The sequence below is a fragment of the Melanotaenia boesemani genome, chromosome 20 (assembly GCF_017639745.1).
Source record: "Melanotaenia boesemani isolate fMelBoe1 chromosome 20, fMelBoe1.pri, whole genome shotgun sequence".
Taxonomy (NCBI): Eukaryota; Metazoa; Chordata; class Actinopteri; order Atheriniformes; family Melanotaeniidae; genus Melanotaenia; species Melanotaenia boesemani.
In genome coordinates this window covers 3,283,313-3,304,615 of record NC_055701.1, presented here as the reverse complement: position 1 = coordinate 3,304,615, position 21,303 = coordinate 3,283,313, and the positions used below count along the sequence as shown (strand labels likewise).

Below are 21,303 nucleotides of genomic sequence, written 5' to 3'. Positions count from 1 at the left end.
AATAAAAAAACATATTCAAGCCTGCATGACATATACTGTATGTCAAATATTAAATGTAGAAGTAGCTCAGAGAAGAGGTGGAAATAAAACCGAGGAATGAAATAAGATATCTGTAGCTTGTCAGTCGGGTACAATCTTGGTACGATTATTGTCACAGAAATAATTAATAAAGTTAATTAATTTTCCATCATTATTAATGTGTAAAATCAAATAAACAATCCTCATAGGTTTATTTATTTTACGGTTTATCTATTTTGATGCCAACATAATAAAATAATAGAAACAAAGTTAAATCCCAACTAAATCTCCTCTGCTGTGTGAAGAATAATTTAACCCTACATATCAACTCTAGATTTCTCTCAGAGAAAACAGATGGAAAGACTACAGGACCTCTACCTGGTCTTAGGAGGCTTCTTGGAGTTTTATACAACAGAATTTTTCTTTACTTTATTTGTCCCTTATGTACTTTTTTATACCCAGAAGTTACAATAGTGCAACAGCAACAAGTGCCTGCCATCCATCCATCCATCCATCCATCCATCCATCCATCCACCCACCCACCCATCCATCTATCATCCATCCATTCATCCATTCATCTATCCATCCATTCATCCACCCACCCATCCACCCATTCATCCATTCATCTATCCATCCATCCATCCATCCATCCATCCATCCACCCACCCATTCATCCATTCATCCACCCACCCATTCATCCATTCATCTATCCATCCATTCATCCACCCACCCATCCACCCATTCATCCATTCATCTATCCATCCATTCATCTATCCATCCATTCATCCATCTATCCATCCATTCATCCATCCATCCACCCATCCATCCACCCATCCACCCATTCATCCATTCATCTATCCATCCATTCATCTATCCATCCATTCATCCATCCATCCACCCATCCATCCACCCATCCACCCATTCATCCATCCATCCATCCATCCATCCATCCATCCATCCATCCATCCACCCATTCATCCATCCATCCATCCATCCATCCATCCATTCATCTATCCATCCATTCATCCACCCACCCATCCACCCATTCATCCATTCATCTATCCATCCATTCATCTATCCATCCATTCATCCATCCACCCACCCATCCATCCACCCACCCACCCACCCACCCATCCATCCACCCATTCATCCATTCATCTATCCATCCATCCATCCATCCATCCACCCATTCATCCATTCATCCACCCACCCATTCATCCATTCATCTATCCATCCATTCATCCACCCACCCATCCACCCATTCATCCATTCATCTATCCATCCATTCATCTATCCATCCATCCACCCATCCATCCATCCACCCACCCATCCACCCATTCATCCGTTCATCTATCCATCCATCCATCCATCTATCCATCCATCCATCTATCCATCCATCCACCCATCCATCCACCCACCCACCCACCCACCCATTCATCCATTCATCTATCCATCCATCCATCCATCCATCCATCCATCCATCCATCCATCCATCCACCCACCCATTCATCCATTCATCCACCCACCCATTCATCCATTCATCTATCCATCCATTCATCCACCCACCCATTCATCCATTCATCTATCCATCCATCCATCCATCCATCCACCCACCCATTCATCCATTCATCCATTCATCCACCCACCCATTCATCCATTCATCTATCCATCCATTCATCCACCCACCCATCCACCCATTCATCCATTCATCTATCCATCCATTCATCTATCCATCCATTCATCCATCTATCCATCCATTCATCCATCCATCCACCCATCCATCCACCCATCCACCCATTCATCCATTCATCTATCCATCCATTCATCTATCCATCCATTCATCCATCCATCCACCCATCCATCCACCCATCCACCCATTCATCCATCCATCCATCCATCCATCCATCCATCCATCCATCCATCCACCCATTCATCCATCCATCCATCCATCCATCCAACCATCCATCCATCCATCCATCCATCCATCCATCCATCCATACACAAACAGCCAGAAATAAATATGTGTTGTTAATATGAACCCAGCTTTGCTATCGGGCTGATGGGGATATGTTTTACAGATATTAACGTCGGTATATCTTACATCCCTCGCCAGGTGTACAGGTTGATGAACTGGGGAGGCAGTAAGGCTGCGAGCAGATCTCAGATGTCTTTGGCTGCTTTTTGATGAATGTTTATACATTTTACAAGCAGAGGGGGGTGTGTGTTTGTGTGTGTTCCAGCTCTGGTTTGTGCGGCTGGCTCTTCTCACCAAGTTGAACCTTTTCCAAAATGCCGAGTTGGAGTTTGAACCCTTTGGCAACCTGGACCATCCTGATCTCTACTATGAGTTTTACCCTACTGTTTACCCTGGGAGGAGAGGTATGTGCAAACAAACACACAAACATTTTCATATTTAAATAGCCAAACCTGCCCTGTGAACTCCCTCAGAGAGCCAAATGAAGGTTGAATCAAAGTGTAACGATGCAGTGTGTTATAAGCTAGCTTTTTATTTTACCCACATGTTTTATTGGACACGCAACCGTACCATCACTGTCCTATTTAATATTCAAAGCAAAGTTTCTGCCAGGAGCTTGATATCAGACTGTATCGTCAAGAAGCTCCAACAGCTTCACTTGTTTCCAGCAGTTCTTTAGTTTTGTTTTTCCTCTTTTTACACTGCATGAATTGCTCTCTAATGTATTCCCATTACTTTGGATTTGTTTCGCCCCTCGGGCTACCACAGCGAAGGCAGTAGTGGAGACACAGCTGCACACACACTCATACATTAAAAAAAAAAAAAAAAAAACAAACACTTGAAGCTACATTGCACAGATTGCTAAAGAGAGCACCGATTGACTTTCCATTGCTCAATATTAAACGCTTTATGCCCTGCTAGGTGCTCCGAGACAAACTGGCATAAGCTGGTTGCCTATTATCAGAAGTCAAACATTTCTTTAGTCCAGCGCTTGCATCGACTATCTATTACCCACATTTGCTCTCTGTCAATGCCTTAAGAGATGGTTGCCCCATATATCAATCTCAGAAGAATTGGGATCGATGGAGGACTGAGAAAAAAATACCATTTGTCATGAAAAGTTGCCTCTAATCTGCAATCAGTAACAAAGATAACTGAGATGAAATAAATGCATATAGCATCATCAATAATGTTACATATAATTATTCCAAGAAACACTTGTCTTGTTAACAAACACAACTATTAACATTTTTTTTCTCATCAAAATTCATTTTATGCATGTTTTATATGTAGTGAATGTGGTATTATTTACATGCAGTCTGTTGCTAAACCACTGGGTGTCACTAAATCCTCGTCTTTACCAGCAGCTCTGAGAAGCATTTGAGAACAAGACGGCACTTTTATATGGAGAAAGAAAAGCAACACAATTTAATGAACAGATACAACATGAAACATTTAAATGTGTCATTAATTGATTAAAAGTGGAAATAGATACAAATATTAATTAAAATCACAATATAAGAGTTTTTAAATCATTAAAATACGAACTCATCTGACGCAAAAACGGATGTAATTATTTCACTGTATAATTAAGTTTTTAATGTTTCCCAAGATCCAGAGCATCACGAATTAATTTCCTAATTAAATCAGTTAAATTAAATCAACATATTAGATTATTTATGTACTTATTTTTTTATTTGAATTTTTTTTCAATAATATTGTTCTAATAAATTATATTCTAAATACATTTCAGGTGCTTTTGCAAGAAAATAAAAGATGGAACAGAAAAAATTACAACTTTTGTCGCAACTTTTCACAAAAGCTGCTGAAAATCAGTTTGTGTTACAAAAAACACAGAAAGATGCTGCAAAATCCTGGAGGGACTGACATTAAAATCAGGTTCATATTAGTTCATCCTTGCACATCTAAACTGACTCTATGCAGTAAATTCCTTCACTTTTTAATGGTCTGTCATTATCTGTCGTCATTTCATGCCACAAAGTGGACAGACTGCTCCTTTAATATAGAAGCTTAGACCAACAATTTACACCAAAAAAACAAAATTCACATTTTTTTCCTTATTTCGAAAATAACTGCTAAGATTAGTTCATTTCAAGCTAACCAAAATGTATAATTTCTTACAATTTCCTTCCATATTAGACAGTCATTCTGGTCATAACTGGTTGTTGTAATGACCTGCAAACCCAGGATGAGTTAAAACCCTTGAGTATTTCAAGTAGTGCAGAGAATTTGTTGGTGCTTCACACCAGACCATCTTGCGAGGTCAGCTTCATGTTACCTTCGGCCTCTTATCAAGGTCTCTGGTTCGCCTATGTTGGGTTAAAAAGTTAGTCAGATTTCATGGAAGAGAAAAAAAACTGGAAAAGGAAAGAAAAAAAAGGAAAATTTCCTTGAAAACCTGAATTGCTCTGCCAAGAAATGAGATAAACACAATTTATCCACATGCTGGACTGGGTTATTTTTGCTGCTGCAGGGCCTCGGCTCAAACTCACACTCATTATAAAGTGTTTTTGTTGTGAATACACACAGTTGGTGTGAGTTGTAAAGTTACCAACCTCCAGAAGTTCCTAAGGAAGTTTGCAATTAACAAGAAAAGTCAGATCCCCTGCAGACACTGGTGCCTTCTTTTTGGCTTAAATATTCAAAAACATTTATGTCTGGTGGTGAGTTTTTATTTAATTCTATGAAAAAAAATCTCTACCTGACTGACGTATGGGGGAGAGTATATCATGTCCTCTAGATGGTTTAGATCGGCAGCACGAGCAGATAGAGAATGGAGATAGAAATTGAGACACAGACTGGCAGAAGCTGCAGCCGAAGATGGACTAGCTAGCTGAGTTTCAGATCAGATGACAATATCAAAGAGACCCTGATCAAAGCCTGGGGACTCACCTGAACACAGGCTTTTGCTCAGTGGTGTGTGTGTGTGTGTGTGTGTGTGTGTGTGTGTGTGTGTGTGTGTGTGTGTGTGTGTGTGTGTGTGTGTGTGTGTGTGTGTGTGTGTGTGTGTGTGTGAATGATGTAGAGGCAGGCAGAGACAGAGGGATGAGGCAGAGAGATGAGTGATGGAGCTGTGCAGCACACAGAGAGGCAGAGATGAGAGGGTTTAATAAGCAGCCATACGTAGCTCAATGCCATCTGTAGGTTCCTGCCTGCAGGGCTGTGTACAGTCTGCGTGTGGGTGGATGGGTTTATAGTCTCATCTCTGCACTCTCTGTCTCTCTTTGCCTTTTTTCCCATCACATCCCTGCTATTTTCTTATCCCACCCTGTTTCCTATTGTCCCCTTTTCCTCACACGATTTCTTCCTCCATCTCCTGTTTTCTTGTCATCTTTACTCCTTTTTCCTGGCATCCCTCCACCCATCCTACTCTTGTTTTGTTTGCTTCCAGGCTCGATGGTCCCATTCTCCATGCGGCTGCTGCATGCTGAGTTTCCCCAGTACCTGGCCAAACCCCAGGAGGCACTGGACCGCCTGCACAGCCTCAGAACCGTCTGCCTTGCTGTTAGTACACTCACAAATACCACAACACAAGCTCTATATGAGTCTACCATTCACACAGTGAATTAGCTCAATGAAATCCTCGCACATTAGCAACCTTGGTCTATTAAAGTGTAAAAACATGTAGGGAAAATTGGGTTTTTATATAGTTATGTAGCAGAGGTATTTAGAAATAGTTTAGCAACGTCCACTTTGTCACGCCCACCTTCTAGTACCACATTGGACCCGTTTTTCCTCCAGAACTGCTCGGTGTGATAGATGAAGCAGGTGGTGGAAACCTTCCTCAGAGGTTTTCTCCATATTGACATGACAGCATCACACAGTTGCTGCAGGTTTGTCGGCTGCATCCATGATGAGAATCTCCCGTTCCACCACATCCCAAAATTTATCTACTGCAGGGGTTCCTGACCTTTTTTTACACTGGAGCCCAACTTTTCCAGTACAACGTGGTCCGGGGCCCATTCAGACATCAACACTGTTTTAGTTTAATTGATATCAGTCTTGGTTTCATTTGTATTTAGTAAATAAAACCAAACCCCTTGCAGTAACAGCTAAAACCTTGTAAAAAATGATGAAAAATATAAAAAAAAATATGTCATGATACAATTTTACTATCACGTGTATGTGAAACTGCACATAGAAGATGCCCTACAGGCTCCTACAAGAACTAATTTAAAAGCTCGAGTCAGGCTTATAAACACAAAATACGGACCATTCTCGGTGACGTCACACTCTTCCTTTACGACGCCATGTTGGGTGGCTATAAGCTAGCTGGGACATGCTCCCACTATAGTGACTATTAACTGTTTCTGTTTTGGTGGAACACTGTGGTGAACTAACGTTAAACCACTGCAATTTGCTGCATTTTAGTAATGCATTGCCTTCTTTTTTTAGAAATAAATATATTCAAATTGGAGCAGCCCACCATAAATAGACTTGGAAAGCATACGAAACAAAATTTTCAAATAACTTACTGCTGACAAAGAGCTCGCTACACAGGTGAGAGCTCTCTGACAGCTTCCAGTTATCTGGTTTGACAGCAGCAACTCATTTAGCCCATCGTTACAGTCAGCAGGTAGTCTGTGAATTAAAATTCCATTCTTGGAATGTCGAATATCCAAAGGCACAACATGGATGTACTTTTTTTTTTTTTTTTTTACATGAAAAGCTAGCTGTAGCTGCTGAGCCAGGTAGCAGCGCGCCTGCTTTGTTTATCTTTTTCCACCCACGAAAGTCGCCAACGTGCAAGTCACATGATCAGAGATGAAAGCTGAGAATGGTCCATACTTAATATGAGATTTTACTACAAAAGGAGGGACTTTAAAAATACTGATTGAAATTTTACCAATAAAATAATGCAGTGTTAACATACCTTCAAAATAATACAATGTTCAAATTAAACAAAAGTAAACAAATTTATAGTTTATTCAGATATTTAAATAAAAGATTTATTTAAACTATTCATTTATTTATAGTATTTTTTAGAGTTGGCAGACGTAACAGATGTTTTCTGCGTCTGTCGCTCATTTCTTTATAGTTTTGTTTGTTAAATATTCCACTGGTTTGTCCACGAGTGTGGGATGTTTGCTTGCTAGATGCTGCTAGTGCTGCTTAATTTTATTGGGTCATGGTGCATCATCCTGCTGGAAGTAGCATCAGAAGATGCTCCACTGTGGTCATAAAGGGATGGACATGGTCAGCAACAATACTCAGGTAGGCTGTGCTGGTTAAACCAGGCCACGTTGGTACTAAGGGGCCCAAAGTGGGCCAAGAAAATCTCCCCCCACCATTACACCAGCAGCCTGAAGAGTTGATCCAAGGCAGGATGGATCCATGTTTTCATGATGTTTCCACCAGATTCTGAGCAGATTCTGGTTTTCAAAGAACCAGTACAGGTCCATGATCAGAGGAAATTGCTAAGCTGTGCTCATAATTGCTTATGTTTTCAAAGTACTGTACAGTTTTTTGATCTCATATCTGAGTAGTAGTAGAAGCAGATGCAATGGGAACCAGTCTCACACAATTCTGTTGGCTTCTGCAGCCCATCTGGTACCTCAGAAAAATCGTAATGTCTGAAATAACTGATTGATCACATTTGATGTTCATACATGATGATTAATCTCTTCTCCTGCATAAAGAGCCTCCAGGCAGGAACTTTATCACGGTGTGAAAACGTTAGCAGTCGTTAGCTAGCGTCACCAACACCGGTGCGCTCAGTTGAATCACTTGAATCGATCCGCCGTCATAAACATCAAAACAAAACAAAATAAAATAATTTACGTTTCTTATTGCTAAATGTTATGCTGAGGCACAAATATTTTTAACCCCTCAGATTATTAACTGTTAATAATCTTTAAAAAGCACATTGTAGTCAAATAATGTTGAATTTCACTGTCATTAAGTAAGCAGAGCAGTGCTAGGTTTTAATCCTCCTTCTACGTCGACAGATTCTGGAGAACCTGGATGGAGGCTTGGCTGAGGATGGCAGCATGATCACCCTAACACAGGAGAACAGGGAAGGTAAGCACACACACTCACACACAAACAGACGTTTGGCTACAGACCTGGCCGCAGTCCCAGACTGCATCACTCCGTGGGAGGAGAGTGAGGTCATGGGCCTCTGTGGTTAACACACACACACTGAAGCAGATGCACACCTGGTGCAGGACTGCAGCAAACATAGCTCAGCCACACATACACACTCCGTTTCAACCACACTCCAATGCGTTGCTCTAAAAAGTGTTTAGCACCTCACTGCCCCAGTACACTCGCTGAATATCAAATGCTCTTCACGCCAAGCAGATCGATACAGATCAATCCTACCAATCCACTCACATCTGCACTACTGGGCTACGGAAATGGGCCGGGAGACACAACTCCACATAACCTGATGCAAAACACCTCCTACTCTTCTTCTTTTCAGACCTGCATTTGTCAGAGTTGCTTGCAAAATGTACATTATGAGCTATTATTATTATTTTAGAAAAATTAGCAGGGTGAGATATGTATGAGTCTCCCATCTCTCCTCCCTCTACCCACACAGACAGGTGACAGTCAAGTCAATAACCCCGGGCTTCGCTCCCACACATCACAACCAAACTGAGTGATTAGCTCTTCCTCCTTCTCTCACACACAGCCAAATGTGCAGTGATGAATAGTAACAGGCTCTTCCACGGGAGAGGAAGAGGAAAACGGACTGTGCCGCAGTGGCTTCCTCAACATCTCAGCTTAAAATAACCCAGGTGGTACCGCAGGTTGTAATGAGAGTGTGGAGGGTGTGGAGAACAGGAGGATGTACAGGGATATCTGGAGAAGCAGGTGGAATGAAAATAGTCACTGAGCCCCTTTTTCTTCCTGTCTGTCTTCTTCTCTTCTTGTTTATAGCATCCCTAAAGCTGTGGAGGTCTCGTCTCAGTCGGGTCATGTACTCCATGGCCAACTGCCTGCTGCTGATGAAGGTAGGTGTGTGTGTTTGTCAGCCCACGCCTGTGTGTCGCTGTGTGTGTGTGTGTCAGAGATCTCTGATGCCAGGCTGGTGGAGGATTCACAGTGAAATCCCCACAGACTGACCACTAATTGGATTCTTGGTCAGTGAGAGAGTGAGTGAATGTGAGAGTGAAGAGGAGGGGAGGTGGGTTCAGGCTGTAGAGAGAAACACAGTGCCATCTAGTGGTGAGAGTTAGGATTACACTGTTTTTACAGAGGCTTGAGTTTCACAGTTTTGACATGCACTGTCTAAAATCTCACATTTGGCCTTAAAACTCAGCTAGTTCTCTGGTGTCCCTCAGTCACTTGTTCTTCAGGAACGGTAGTGTGTAACTCCATGTGATAAATAGTGATTGGTAGCTCACCTTTTAGGTGATCTCTGGAAGTTTTCCGGGCATTTAAATCCCATCCAGGAGGTTCACAATCCAGTCATAACATGTAGTGTTTATTCAGAGGCTATATGATTCACAATGATCCATGATAAAACCATTATTTATCTCTTTTGAGCCAGAAATGATAATGTTTTGTTGTGTGTTTGTTTCAATGCCAATAATTCAACCTCTATTTAGACCTGGAACTGATGATGAAGCCACTTCCTGTCAGACTTTCCACCAATCAGAGAGCTTAGATTGACGGTAACGTCCAATCAGGAGCAGCCAAAGATCAACCAGTGAGCAGAAAGTTCTATGTGTGTGTGAAAAGAAGAAAAATAATGCTCCTCTATGGCTGGAATAAAGCCAAGAAGACGTTTCTGATGCACGGTGGCGCCACAAAGCAGCTGAGCTGGAGTTGGTTTAGTGAGGATAGCAGGTAAATAGTAGCAGTGGAAAGTGGAAACAGAGGCGTATAACAAGCCAGGACAGAATATAATGTTAGTCGTTCCGGATGATATTTGATTCAGAGGCTGTGATACTTAATTAGCTGTCCAAGAACCAAACACTCAACACAGTTCTGAACACACAGCCTGACAGGAAGCAGGAAGTCGACAGGAAGGAGTTTCTGTTGTTCTCTAAATATGTAAATAATTTCTGTTGTGTGTTTGTTTCAATAACAATATTTTTTCCTGAAAGCCAAGACTTGAGAGAACGATAAGATGAGAAAAGGTTTGGTCACTGTTGATCTGTGTGTTATTTCTACAAAGTTCTGTTAGTAATAAATTCTTCTTTCTTCTTCTGGTCGACCTTTATGCTGCTAAATCTATTCATACATTCACATCATTTTAGACTTTAAGGGTTAATATTTTTTCTTTATTTACTTTTCTTTAAAAGATTACTAAGGATTTATTGACTTAAAAGATTCAGATTATCACCACAGTTAAACAAGTTAAAACATAAATGGCACATTATTCTCACATACAGTTATCCCATGTTTGCTTTAAATACAGAACATTTGTGGGGAATCCTGGAGCAAAACCAGTCCTGGAGGTTTGGGATCACTACTTTTATCTAGTAAAAAATATTTGAAACCTTCTTATTAAGGTTTTGTTTATTAACTAAATGATTCCTCCTTGCATCCTGTTTCCTTCATCGATTTGGAAAGTGTTCCCCCACCATCACTAAAATAGAGAAAGCTCAGAGAAAGAAAATATACTCACTGTCCACCTCATCTTCCTGCTAACTCAAATATGGAACCAGCCAATCACAAGGCAGCATGTAGACATGGTGAAGACGACTCGCTGAAGTTCGATCTGAGCATCAGAATGAGGAAGAAAGAGGATTTAAGTGACTTTGAAGGTGGCGCGGCTGTTGGTCAGAATCAGAGGAGAATGGGCAGACTGGTTGGAGATGATAGAAAGGCAACAGGAAGTCACATAAGCACAATGTACCAAGATAAACCTCCAATTCTTTATGAAGCCTTTAAAACAATCTGCTCAGCTTTGTTTGATTAGTGGATGGAAACTGGATTAAGGAAAAGGTTGTTCTTGATGAACAGCTTGTTGCTTTAGGTGGAATATAATCCTTGGATGTTAGAAAACTGACTTCATTACCTTCATACATTGTTAACAAGCTTGAACAACAATGAAGAAAAGTTATTTTTAATTAGCCCCATCCACTGCTGGTGTGTCTGACATATGTTGTCATGGCAACGTATGATGCTGTAGTGCGAAAACTCCCACTCCAGGTATCTTGAATTCTTTGCCTTCATCGTCATACGTTTCCTAACATCAGCTTTACGGTGAGTGTTCGTGGTATCTGTTAAAGGTCAGTCTTCACGTCTGTTTTAGGCGACTGCAGCTCAGAGTTGTCATTTTCCTCCGTTGTCGCAGCACCTCCATCTGATTCTTTCTTCTTTAATCAGAAATAGATTTTTTTTTTTTATTCATATCTGAAATAGCCAGGCTAGTATTGGTTGCTGTGGCAACCAAACGCTGCGACTACACAACTAAGTCGTGTTACAAATATTGCTCAGCTATAAAAATGCTTTATGTACAGTCTCTGTCCAGACACTACAGGAACAGGCTGCGTGCCTCAACACAATGTCCTGTATCGTACCCCAAACTTATTTAACACTGTACCTCCTGAAGTCACATCTATTAGGTCAGAAAGATATAAAAGATGGAACAAGTTATCCCTCTTTTTTTGTACCTCCTGCAGTATCTCCAAGTACCCCAAGGACTACATTTACCTCCCTCTGAGAAACACTGGTTTATACTGTTGTTTTCATCGTGTTCAGACTCGTTTAATATTGCAAACCTAGCAACCCCCACATAGGTTCAAACTTTCCCCTGGTTCTGGCAGGTTTAAGCCCAGTTTATTAAAAGTTTTACCAGCCCTGCGGCATCGGTATGCATGGACATGTTCAGTGCACGTTCCCGTGCCCTCCTCCCAGTCCAGCCCTGTCTGACCTCTCTGTCGCGCCGCTCAGCATTCAGTCACCGTGTGAGCGATGTGGAGGTGGGAGGAGGGTCACGTTGCCCTGCTAATACACCACATGTTTGATTAATGCCCTCTCTCTCCATGCCTAAACCCTGCTCATTTTTACCCCGCTCGCCCTCCACCTGTCTCTAACTCCCTCCGCTCAAACACGTCTCCTCTTTCACCTCATCCCTCTCTCTTTTTTATTTACCTCCTCCTCTCTTAAAGCTGTTTGTACCTCTCTTGTCTGTCCTCAGGACTACGTTCTGGCCGTGGAGACGTATCACTCCATCATCCAGTACGAACCCCAGCAGAGAGTGCAGCTGCTCAGTGGAATCGGACGCATCTTCTTGCAGGTCTGCACATTAACAGAACTGATGAAATGCACGGATACAAACACAAATGGTGTAACATCACATCACCATGTGACAAAGAGCTTTACTGTATCCTGAGATGAACAGGAATTTCTATTTCAAGTCGCAGCTCTGACCTCAGTTATTAACCCCGTAGAATAGACATAAATTTATACTTTATGCTTTACATAACATAACAATTAAATATCAAATAAGAATCATTTCAGTGTCAACATGAAAATAAGCCTTCACATTCCCAAGTACATAATCCACACACCTTATCATTCATGATGCCTCACACTCCTACACATGAAGCAAACAAGTGACCACATGGCCTCAGTCAGCTTCGTCGTGGTGTCTTTTAGTTGGTTCTGTTATTTATGGACGACTGTTGCTGGTACATTCTGTTTTTTTTAACACAAATTTCTTTCTTTTATACAAAGCTGGTATTCTGACTCCACTTGGACCTCGTTTATACTGAGAGTTTCTTTGATTCAGTCTAAAGGCGCTTTTACATACGTAAATAGCGACGTCCATTTCGTCACCGTCCTCATACTTCCATGTGTGTTTTGCGTTGCCATGGTTAAGTCATTTCCTCCACTAGAGGGCAGCGCTGAGTTCAGAGTTCACTCCTGCAAGCCGACAGTTTCAGACACTGTTTGGCAGCAGTAACGCGTCACTATAAAGTTGTTAACAACCACTTCTGCGTGAAAATAGACCAAATTACGCTCTTAACCGACACAGATGTCCGTCTTCTGTGTCGAGCATAAATGGACCTTAAAAGAACTTTAAATGCACAAAATAATGACAGTTAATCCATATTTTATTGTGTTAGACTATATTTTGTACTACATGATTTTTTATTATCATTCCTGTGCTACAACTCTGAAACATTCCAGTACTGAAGGTTTTTTGCACCTTACACACACACACACCTAAACACACATGCACACACGTATGCACACCCACAAACCTAAACACACGTGCGCACACACACACACACACACACACACAGATCAGCAGTTAACATTTTTCATTATTTTCAGATTGGTGACGTGAAAACCGCAGAGAGATACTTCCAAGATGTGGAGAAAGCCTGCCAGATGAAAGGGGGCCACCTCAGTCACACCACATGCATGCTAATGAACAGGTACGTGCACGTGGTGCATTTAAGGCCTCTGCTCAGCGTGGGAACTTTAAGCTCTTCTGGGTGCACTCCTCTGGGCTTTCTGCAGGTCTGTACTTCATCATCCGAACAGGAAGTTGCACCTCTGAGGCGACAAGGAGTATGAGGCAACACGGGGTTGCAGGAATTTTGGTTTCCTACATCAGATTGTTCACTTCTGTGTCCTCTGTTTGACACCAGTAATGCAGCATCTGACCTGATGTGTAACGAAACTTTATACACACGTCTCTCTTGCACACTACACTGCACCCCGCAATGTGAATACCTGTATAAATAAAGGTAAAATAAATAAAAAATTGTGCAAAAATGCACAGCTATTCACAGACTAGTTAAATACCAGAAGCATCAACATTAACCGAGAACCTCCCGCCACCATCACTGGTTTTGGACCAGACCGTTTAGTTTTGGAACAACCTTGAGAATAAAGTGGTTGTTGCTCCAGAGCAGACAGATAATTTTCTCTCTGAGCTGCTACAGACAGATTTAATGAGATCGGCTATCAGAGAAGTTGAACACCGAACGCTTTAGCAGAGGGGGGAGGTCACGTCTGACAGCTGCCACCTTTGGATTGTCAATACAGATGCTTTGGAAATAATGAGGCAAGTGTGCACCACTTGTACCCAGAGTACAGTTAGCTGTCACCATGGAGCTCCTGTTCTGGTTGTTTACTACATCTCTGTGGACAGAGGGTTTTTTGTAAAACGGTGCAGTGTGCATCGGTTTTAGGCTTTAGTTGTGTTCCTACAGCTGTTCCTGGGTTATTTCTGCAGGATGACGAAGAAAAATATTCCTTCTGCAGATTTTTTTCACTTCAGTCGTCCAGGAGATGTGTGTAGCGTTCGGCAGGTGGCAGTATCCGCTTCATTAAGCATGACTTTAATGACCGTAGTTCATAAAAACTAGAAAATCGGGGTTAAAACGCATGAAGTTATGTCAAATATCCCATCACATGCCAAACTATAAATACCAGAAGGTTTCCAAGCAGAACCGTCTTCACTTTTTTATGATGTGCATTCCTTCCTGTTGCTGCGTTATGACGGCTGATAGCAGCTGACCAAAGATCTGCAGATAATCTGAGACTAACCTGTGTCTCTGTGTTGTTTGCAGGGCCTTCGTCTACCTCAGTCAGAACAACTACGCTGAAGCACACGCATCCTTCACTGAGGTGCTAAAAATTGACCCAAAAAACCCCGTTGTAAGTACCAGAACATCACACTACGATACAGTCTGCGTGGCTTAACCTGCAGGACAGGAGGTCAACTTTTATAAAGAGTGAAGTTTTTAATTAAATGTATTCTCTAAAATGTCTTTGAGGAAACATCTTTTGGCTGTACTGCGTGATATGAGCTGAAACTCCTGATCCAGTCTACGTTTCTTTGTATTTTACTCTCCAGCAGCCAGACTGTTGTTTTCTTCAAAATAGTCTTGATCAATAGTCCAGTTTGGTAAAGGTTCAAAGTTCTTTTTTTGAGAGACATTTCTGCTTTTTTGCTCATTTTCTGTCCAGTTTTTGTACCTGAACCATTTAACATTTACCTCTGAATAAAGCATAAAAAGGGATGAACCAGTCTAATGTCGACACAGAGAAGAAAACTAGCAGCCTGTCACAGAGACGCATCATGTGTCCCCATGTCTTTAGTTTTATCTTTGGTTTATATATATATATATATATATATATATATATATATGGCCCTGCGACAGACTGGTGACCTGTCCAGGGTGTACCCTGCCTCTCACCTGTTAGAATGCTGGGATAGGCTCCAGCTCACCCGCGACCCGAAATGGAATAAGCGGTCAGGATAATGGATGGATGGATATATATATATATATATATGTTTGCTTTTATTCACAGATATTTTGTTTTATATATTTTGTCTATTTTGTTTGTTATTTATCTTCATTCATTGTTATTAATTTCTTTAATATTTAATTGTATTTTATTCCTTTTTTTTCTTTTATTTCTTTTTTTTGTCATTGTAAATAAATTCAGGTATTGTCTTAAAAGGAAAAATGTTGGTATAGTCCTTCCCTTGTTGACAGAGAACACAACAAGAGGCAGAAACATCCAAAGAAGAGTTTTGGAAAGTCCTTGAAGTCTGAAGACTACTTATAAAAATCTTCTCTCTATATTTTTGTTTGTGAACAAAGAAAAAGAAGCAACATGTAAATTTTTACTTAACGTTAGACTTTGTTTACATTTTGACAAATCTTTATTTCTTCTCTCTCCGGCTATAGATTAATTTATTTTTATTGTAAACACGGATTTTATTTTATGTTTTTATTGGTGGATATTTTTAATTAAATACTGTTTAAATAGTCTGTTTTTCATCCAGGGATGGGGGTTCATTTTATCATTTTATAAAGCAATTCCTAAATGTTTAAACAAACATGTAAATTTATTAACTAAAATAAATAAAAACCACATAATTAAAAAAATTGAATTGAATGAATCATTGATTTATTGGGATGGTTTGGATTTCTGAACGCCTCCTCTCTTTATGTTCCAGGCCAACAACAACGCAGCGGTTTGTCTGCTCTACCTGGGACGACTGAAGGAGTCCCTGGGCCAACTGGAGGGCCTGGTGCAGCAGGACCCCGCCCTGTACCTCCACGAGAGCGTCCTCTTCAACTTGACCACGATGTACGAGCTGGAGTCGTCGCGCAGCACGCAGAAGAAGCAGACGCTGCTGGAGGCCGTGGCCTGCCGGGAGGGCGACAGCTTCAACACCCAGTGCCTCAAACTGGTCTAAGAGGCAGGACGGTAACTGGGAAGGACGAAGACGCGCTGCGGCGCTCCCGTCCCGCGAGCCGGGACTAAGACCCCGTCAGGAGAGAGGAAGCAGACGCTGCTCCTGTGAAACCAAACAGCGAATGCTTCCTGCTCAGCTTAGTAAGTTTAAAAAGGAAGTTTGAGAGGTGGACACGTGAAATTCCTCTTATTATCCACCGGATAAAAACACGGACGTCCTGGATGAGTTGATGTTCATCATATTTAACATGGTAAAAAAAAAGAGAGTTTTTTTACATATGCTAAGTATGAAACAGCAGCTCAGCATGAATCCTGGAAAATGAGGGAAACTACTTTCCTGGTTGTGTCTAAAACTAAATCTAAATCTTAGTGAAATCCATGTAATCTCTATAGTAGAACCTGTTGACCTGAGTCGCTTTAGGTCACCTGATCAGCTGAGGCCACGGCCTGCTTCACTAGACTCTTTCAGATCGCATCGGCTGCTTGTTGAGCCACTTTTCTAGTGGAACTGACTTCTGAGCTTTTCTGTCTTTCTGCACCGTTTTCTCCTCCACGTTCAGCTTTTCTGCAGCCAGACCGTCTCAGACCTGATCCCGTCATAGAAAGTCAAGTTCTGATCAACGTCAGGTTGTTTCTTTATTATTGCTCCTCTAATCTGTACAGTTTGGAGGGTGGATACTCGGATACTTCTGCTTCCTTCTGTTGTGATGTTGCATTAATCACAGGTGAGTCACATGCTGCTGTTTAATGATTAAATATAAGGGACAAGATTTTCCTCCTCTTTCCATTTGCTGGTGGAGTTTTGTTAGTTGAAGCTTCTCCTTGCAGGTGGAGTAATGTGGAGAACTCCTACCCTTGTTTTCAGTATTTCTGCTGAGTTTTAGCTTCATATTTAGCTTGCAGACATGTAGCTCATCAGGCAGCATAAACTCTCCAAGAATTCCAGTAATACCTTTTTCCACAATCTCTCAAACTTGTTGGATTTTATCAGAGAAATTCCAGTCGACAGTACCACAGCGCAGCCCTCAGATTCCTCTTTTCTAGTTGGAAAAGCAGAAAGGTTGCACTACAGGAGCTGCTGCCTCATCGTGTGGGACCAGGCGTGGGCATTATCCTGAGCTTCAGTGTCGTTACATAAACCTGGAATACTGGATTAAAAGAAACCACTTGATCTATCACTCCTGAGCCTTCAGATTGCATTTGTTTGTCCACTAAAAATGGAAAATATTAGCCATCCAAAGCTGTATCACAGGCACATTTCTGGTTGATTTTGTGTGCACGGTTGTCATTTATTGATGATTTTTTTCAGATCATATTTATGTATATTAAAATATTTTATCCTGAATAAATCTGTTCTTTTAAAACCCGCCTGCCTGGATGACTTGATCAATGATTAAAGAACAAAATAAATAAGCAGCAGTTTTATTTCCAGAAGCAACAATCTGTCAGAGATGCCGCTCCGCATCTACAGGCCGAGAAATTTAGATTCAGTTTACAAAATGAGAGAAGAAAAAGCCTCAATGGAGAGAAAAAGTATTCACACCCCCAGGTTCTTAAAAAATTCAACCAAAATTAATCATTTCCAAACGTTTCCCACCTTTAATTGTTTAATAACCTAAACAACTAAAAAAAAAACTAATGGACAAAAATAAAAAGAATAAAACAAACATACAATAAGATGGTTGCATACGTGTGGCCGCCCTTCATTATCTTTGCCATGTAAAAATTAAGATTTCAAATCATTTTAAACCAACTTTGATCATGTTTGTAGGCCGCCTGCTCCTCCAGGAAAAGAAAGTTTTATTTTCTTTAAGCAAGAAGCATGAAGTTCAAAAGAAGCTTTAAACTAACGCTTGCAAGCAGCATTCAGTCTTCTGAGGTTAATTTCTGTCAGCAGGACACATCTGGACTGGGAAACCAGATGCTTCTTCAGTACTGATCTACAGCAGGACCGAAGTGCTGGAAAAATGCCTTGTCTGACAGAGAAAAGCCTCCAAGCGCGCCTACAAAATATGCTTCAAGACTCGCATAAGCATGTAGGAAAATGTGTTCCGGTCTGATGAGACCAAGGTTGAACTTTCTGGCCACAATTCCAAAGAAAAAAACATCCAAAGTGAAGTACTAGTAGTACTAAGTAGTCATCGGTCCTGAGGCACAGAGAGAAAAACAACATCATAAACTGGAAGCTTTGGGCCTCAGTCCATCTGAAAAAGGGAAGAATGTTGATGCACTGGTGACGTGTGCTTCAGGACTGATTTAAGATCCTTTTACTGGTTTTTAAAGCTCTTAATGGTCCAACTTATTTATCTGGGGCCGTATTTATCAAACTCCTAAGAACACTGTTAAGAGTTGATTTAGGAGTAAAAACATTCCTGGCTAAAAGGTTGGACTTAAAAGCTACTTATCAAGCGTCTCACTCACCTTAGCGAAGTGTAGCACTACATGGAATTTTAGATGGCATCACTTCCAAGTCCACTGAATTAAATAGACAATGGGAGTGTATATTTTCACAATAAACAACAAAATTATATGAAATATTGACAATGAATCAAAAATAAATGTTTCCTAATTTAACTTTTTTAAACAAAAATGTACAGTTTTATTTCCATTGTAACTTTTTCTGATTGTACTTTTTGTTTTTCTATGTTGCATTTGCAGCTTTTATGTCATGTATGTTTCATGTAAAGCACTTAAAACTGCCTCGTTGCTTAAATGTGCTACAATTCATTAATTAGGCGACAGAGCAGAGACATAGCCCTGATGTGGCCCCGCTCTACAGACAACCCCTACCCACTCAGGACTAGGGCTGGGCGATATGAATCAAATCTTATATCTCAATATTTTTTTCCTGAATTACGATATACGATATATATCTCGATATATATATATTTTTGTCAAGTAACCAATTCAGTGCTAAATATACATTTATTAAGGATCAGCAGCACATGAGCATTAAAACAGCTGACTGAAATGAAAGTACCTTTATGTTAAATTAAATGCTCCTAAAACAAAATAAATTAAAAATACTTTTCAATGACCATAACAAAAATACAGCTATGCAAAAAGAAAAGAAAAGATGCTTTTAACTCAAAACAAGCTATCTCGATATAAACGATATTCCCTCCTATATCGCGTCTGATAAAGTCTCGATATATTTGAAAAGCCCTACTTAGGGGGTCTCTTAAATAGTTGGAGGAGTAGGAATGATTCTTAGAATTGATAAATAGCTTTTGTTCTGAAGTTTGAGAGCAGGTCTAAATTCCACTATTTCTCAGCACTTAGGAGTAAGATGGCGCTCTGGATAAATACGGCCCCGATTTGCTTTTAACTTAGAAGTCCTCCAGAACGCTCCGTCTTCAGATAGAGGCCTTTTACCAATCCTTAAAACACACGGTCAGGCAGCTTTTTATTATTACCGTCCTCACCTGTGCAACAGCCTACCTGAAGACCTGAGAGTTTGGACATTTTTGAAAGAAAACTTAAGGCATATCTTTTTAGCCTGGCTTTTAACTAAACTTTACCAGTAGGTTTTATATATTTGACCTTTTTCTATACCTCATTTATTTTGCTGTCCTGTTTTATTTACTGTAGTGTTATAACCTAATATTCTTATCTCTTCCTATTAATGTTAATGTGTTCCTTTTATTTCTTTAGCCAGTCTCTAGTGTTTCCTCACCGCAAAGTGCTGAGATGAGATAGTGCTTCCCCACCACCATAATCCCATTGATCTTAAATGTGCATGTGTGTCTGCACACAATATTTTATTCTCCTGTTTCCTTTATTTTTTTCTTGTAAAACATTTTGTGCTGCATTTATTTGTGTAAAAAGTGCTATTAAAAAGACTTTGATTGAAAATATAACCATACTCACACTGAAGCACGGCGGTGGCAGCATCATGCGTTGGGGTTGCTTTTCTTCTGCTGAAATTGGGACTTTAGCTGAAGTGTTCCACATACCGTTCTATTTTAAGCCAAAAGTTGAGACTGAAGAGTATTGATGTGCAGATCAATACTGAAATATTAAAACCTTCAATAGCAGCTATTTATGTTCTAGAATCCATTTTCTTGTAAAAACATCTTTATTTTAGTAATTTGGGGTAAATATGTAGTTTATCTCAAACTGGCATACATCTAAATCAGGGGTAGCCAACGTTGGTCCTTGAGGGCACCAATCCGGCAGGTTTTCCAGATTTCCGTGCTCCAACACACCTGACTTAAACTAACAAGTCATTGTGGAGATCCTTATAGGCTGTTGGATCCATTTAATTTGAGTCAGGTGTGCTGGACCAGGGAAATCTGGAAAACCTGCCGGATTGGTGCCCTCGAGGACCAACGTTGGCTACCCCTGATCTAAATTATATCCAGTTGATAGGAACTACTTTTTCTTCCGCCAGTCATGAGTCATATGGAAAATAAGGCAGCGTCTCTTTTACTTTAGTCACATGTGGAGCTGATCAGCAATGTGTGTAGAAAACAAAGAGGTTTCATAGCAACACCACAAACCTCCTTAAACATCTGGGAACCATCAGAACGCAGAATATGATGAGGAAGAGGAGGAGGAAGAGAGGGACAAGTGCTACTACAGTTAGACAAGATGTCACTCTGGAGTCCTTTCATGCTGCAGGCAGGTACTATCCAGTACTATCAGATACTATCAGGCACTACCAGGTATTATCAGGCATTATCTGGTACTATCAGGCACTATCAGGTACTATCAGGTACTACCACGTACTATCACATACTACCAGGCACTACCAGGTACTATCAGGCACTACCAGGTACTATCAGGCACTATCAGGTACTATCAGGTACTACCACGTACTATCACATACTACCAGGTACTATCAGATACTACCAGACACTACCAGGTACTATCAGATACTACCAAGTACTACCAGGCACTACCAGGTACTACCAGGCACTATCAGATACTACCAAGTACTACCAGGCACTACCAGGTTCTATCAGATACTACCAGACACTACCAGGTACTATCAGATACTACCAAGTACTACCAGGCACTACCAGCTACTATCAGATACTACCAAGTACTACCAGGCACTACCAGGTACTACCAGGTACTACCAGGTACTACCAGGTACTACCAGGCACTACCAGGTTCTATCAGATACTACCAGACACTACCAGGTACTACCAGGC

At 40.8% G+C, this 21,303-nt stretch overlaps 1 protein-coding gene across 2 annotated transcripts in view; it reads left to right on the top strand.

The window, feature by feature from the left end:
- Nucleotides 1-17,508, top strand: part of trappc12 (trafficking protein particle complex subunit 12) — a 37,583-nt gene extending 20,075 nt beyond the window's left edge. For both annotated transcript variants that reach the window (XM_041971516.1, XM_041971517.1), the window contains exons 5-12: nt 2,259-2,397; nt 5,406-5,518; nt 7,963-8,035; nt 8,900-8,973; nt 12,114-12,212; nt 13,256-13,359; nt 14,503-14,590; nt 15,903-17,508. In XM_041971516.1, coding sequence (XP_041827450.1) covers nt 2,259-2,397; nt 5,406-5,518; nt 7,963-8,035; nt 8,900-8,973; nt 12,114-12,212; nt 13,256-13,359; nt 14,503-14,590; nt 15,903-16,145 — 933 coding nt within the window. In that variant the 3' untranslated portion in view covers nt 16,146-17,508. The remainder of the gene's footprint in view (nt 1-2,258; nt 2,398-5,405; nt 5,519-7,962; nt 8,036-8,899; nt 8,974-12,113; nt 12,213-13,255; nt 13,360-14,502; nt 14,591-15,902) is intronic.
- The last annotated feature ends 3,795 nt before the right edge of the window (nt 17,509-21,303 follow it).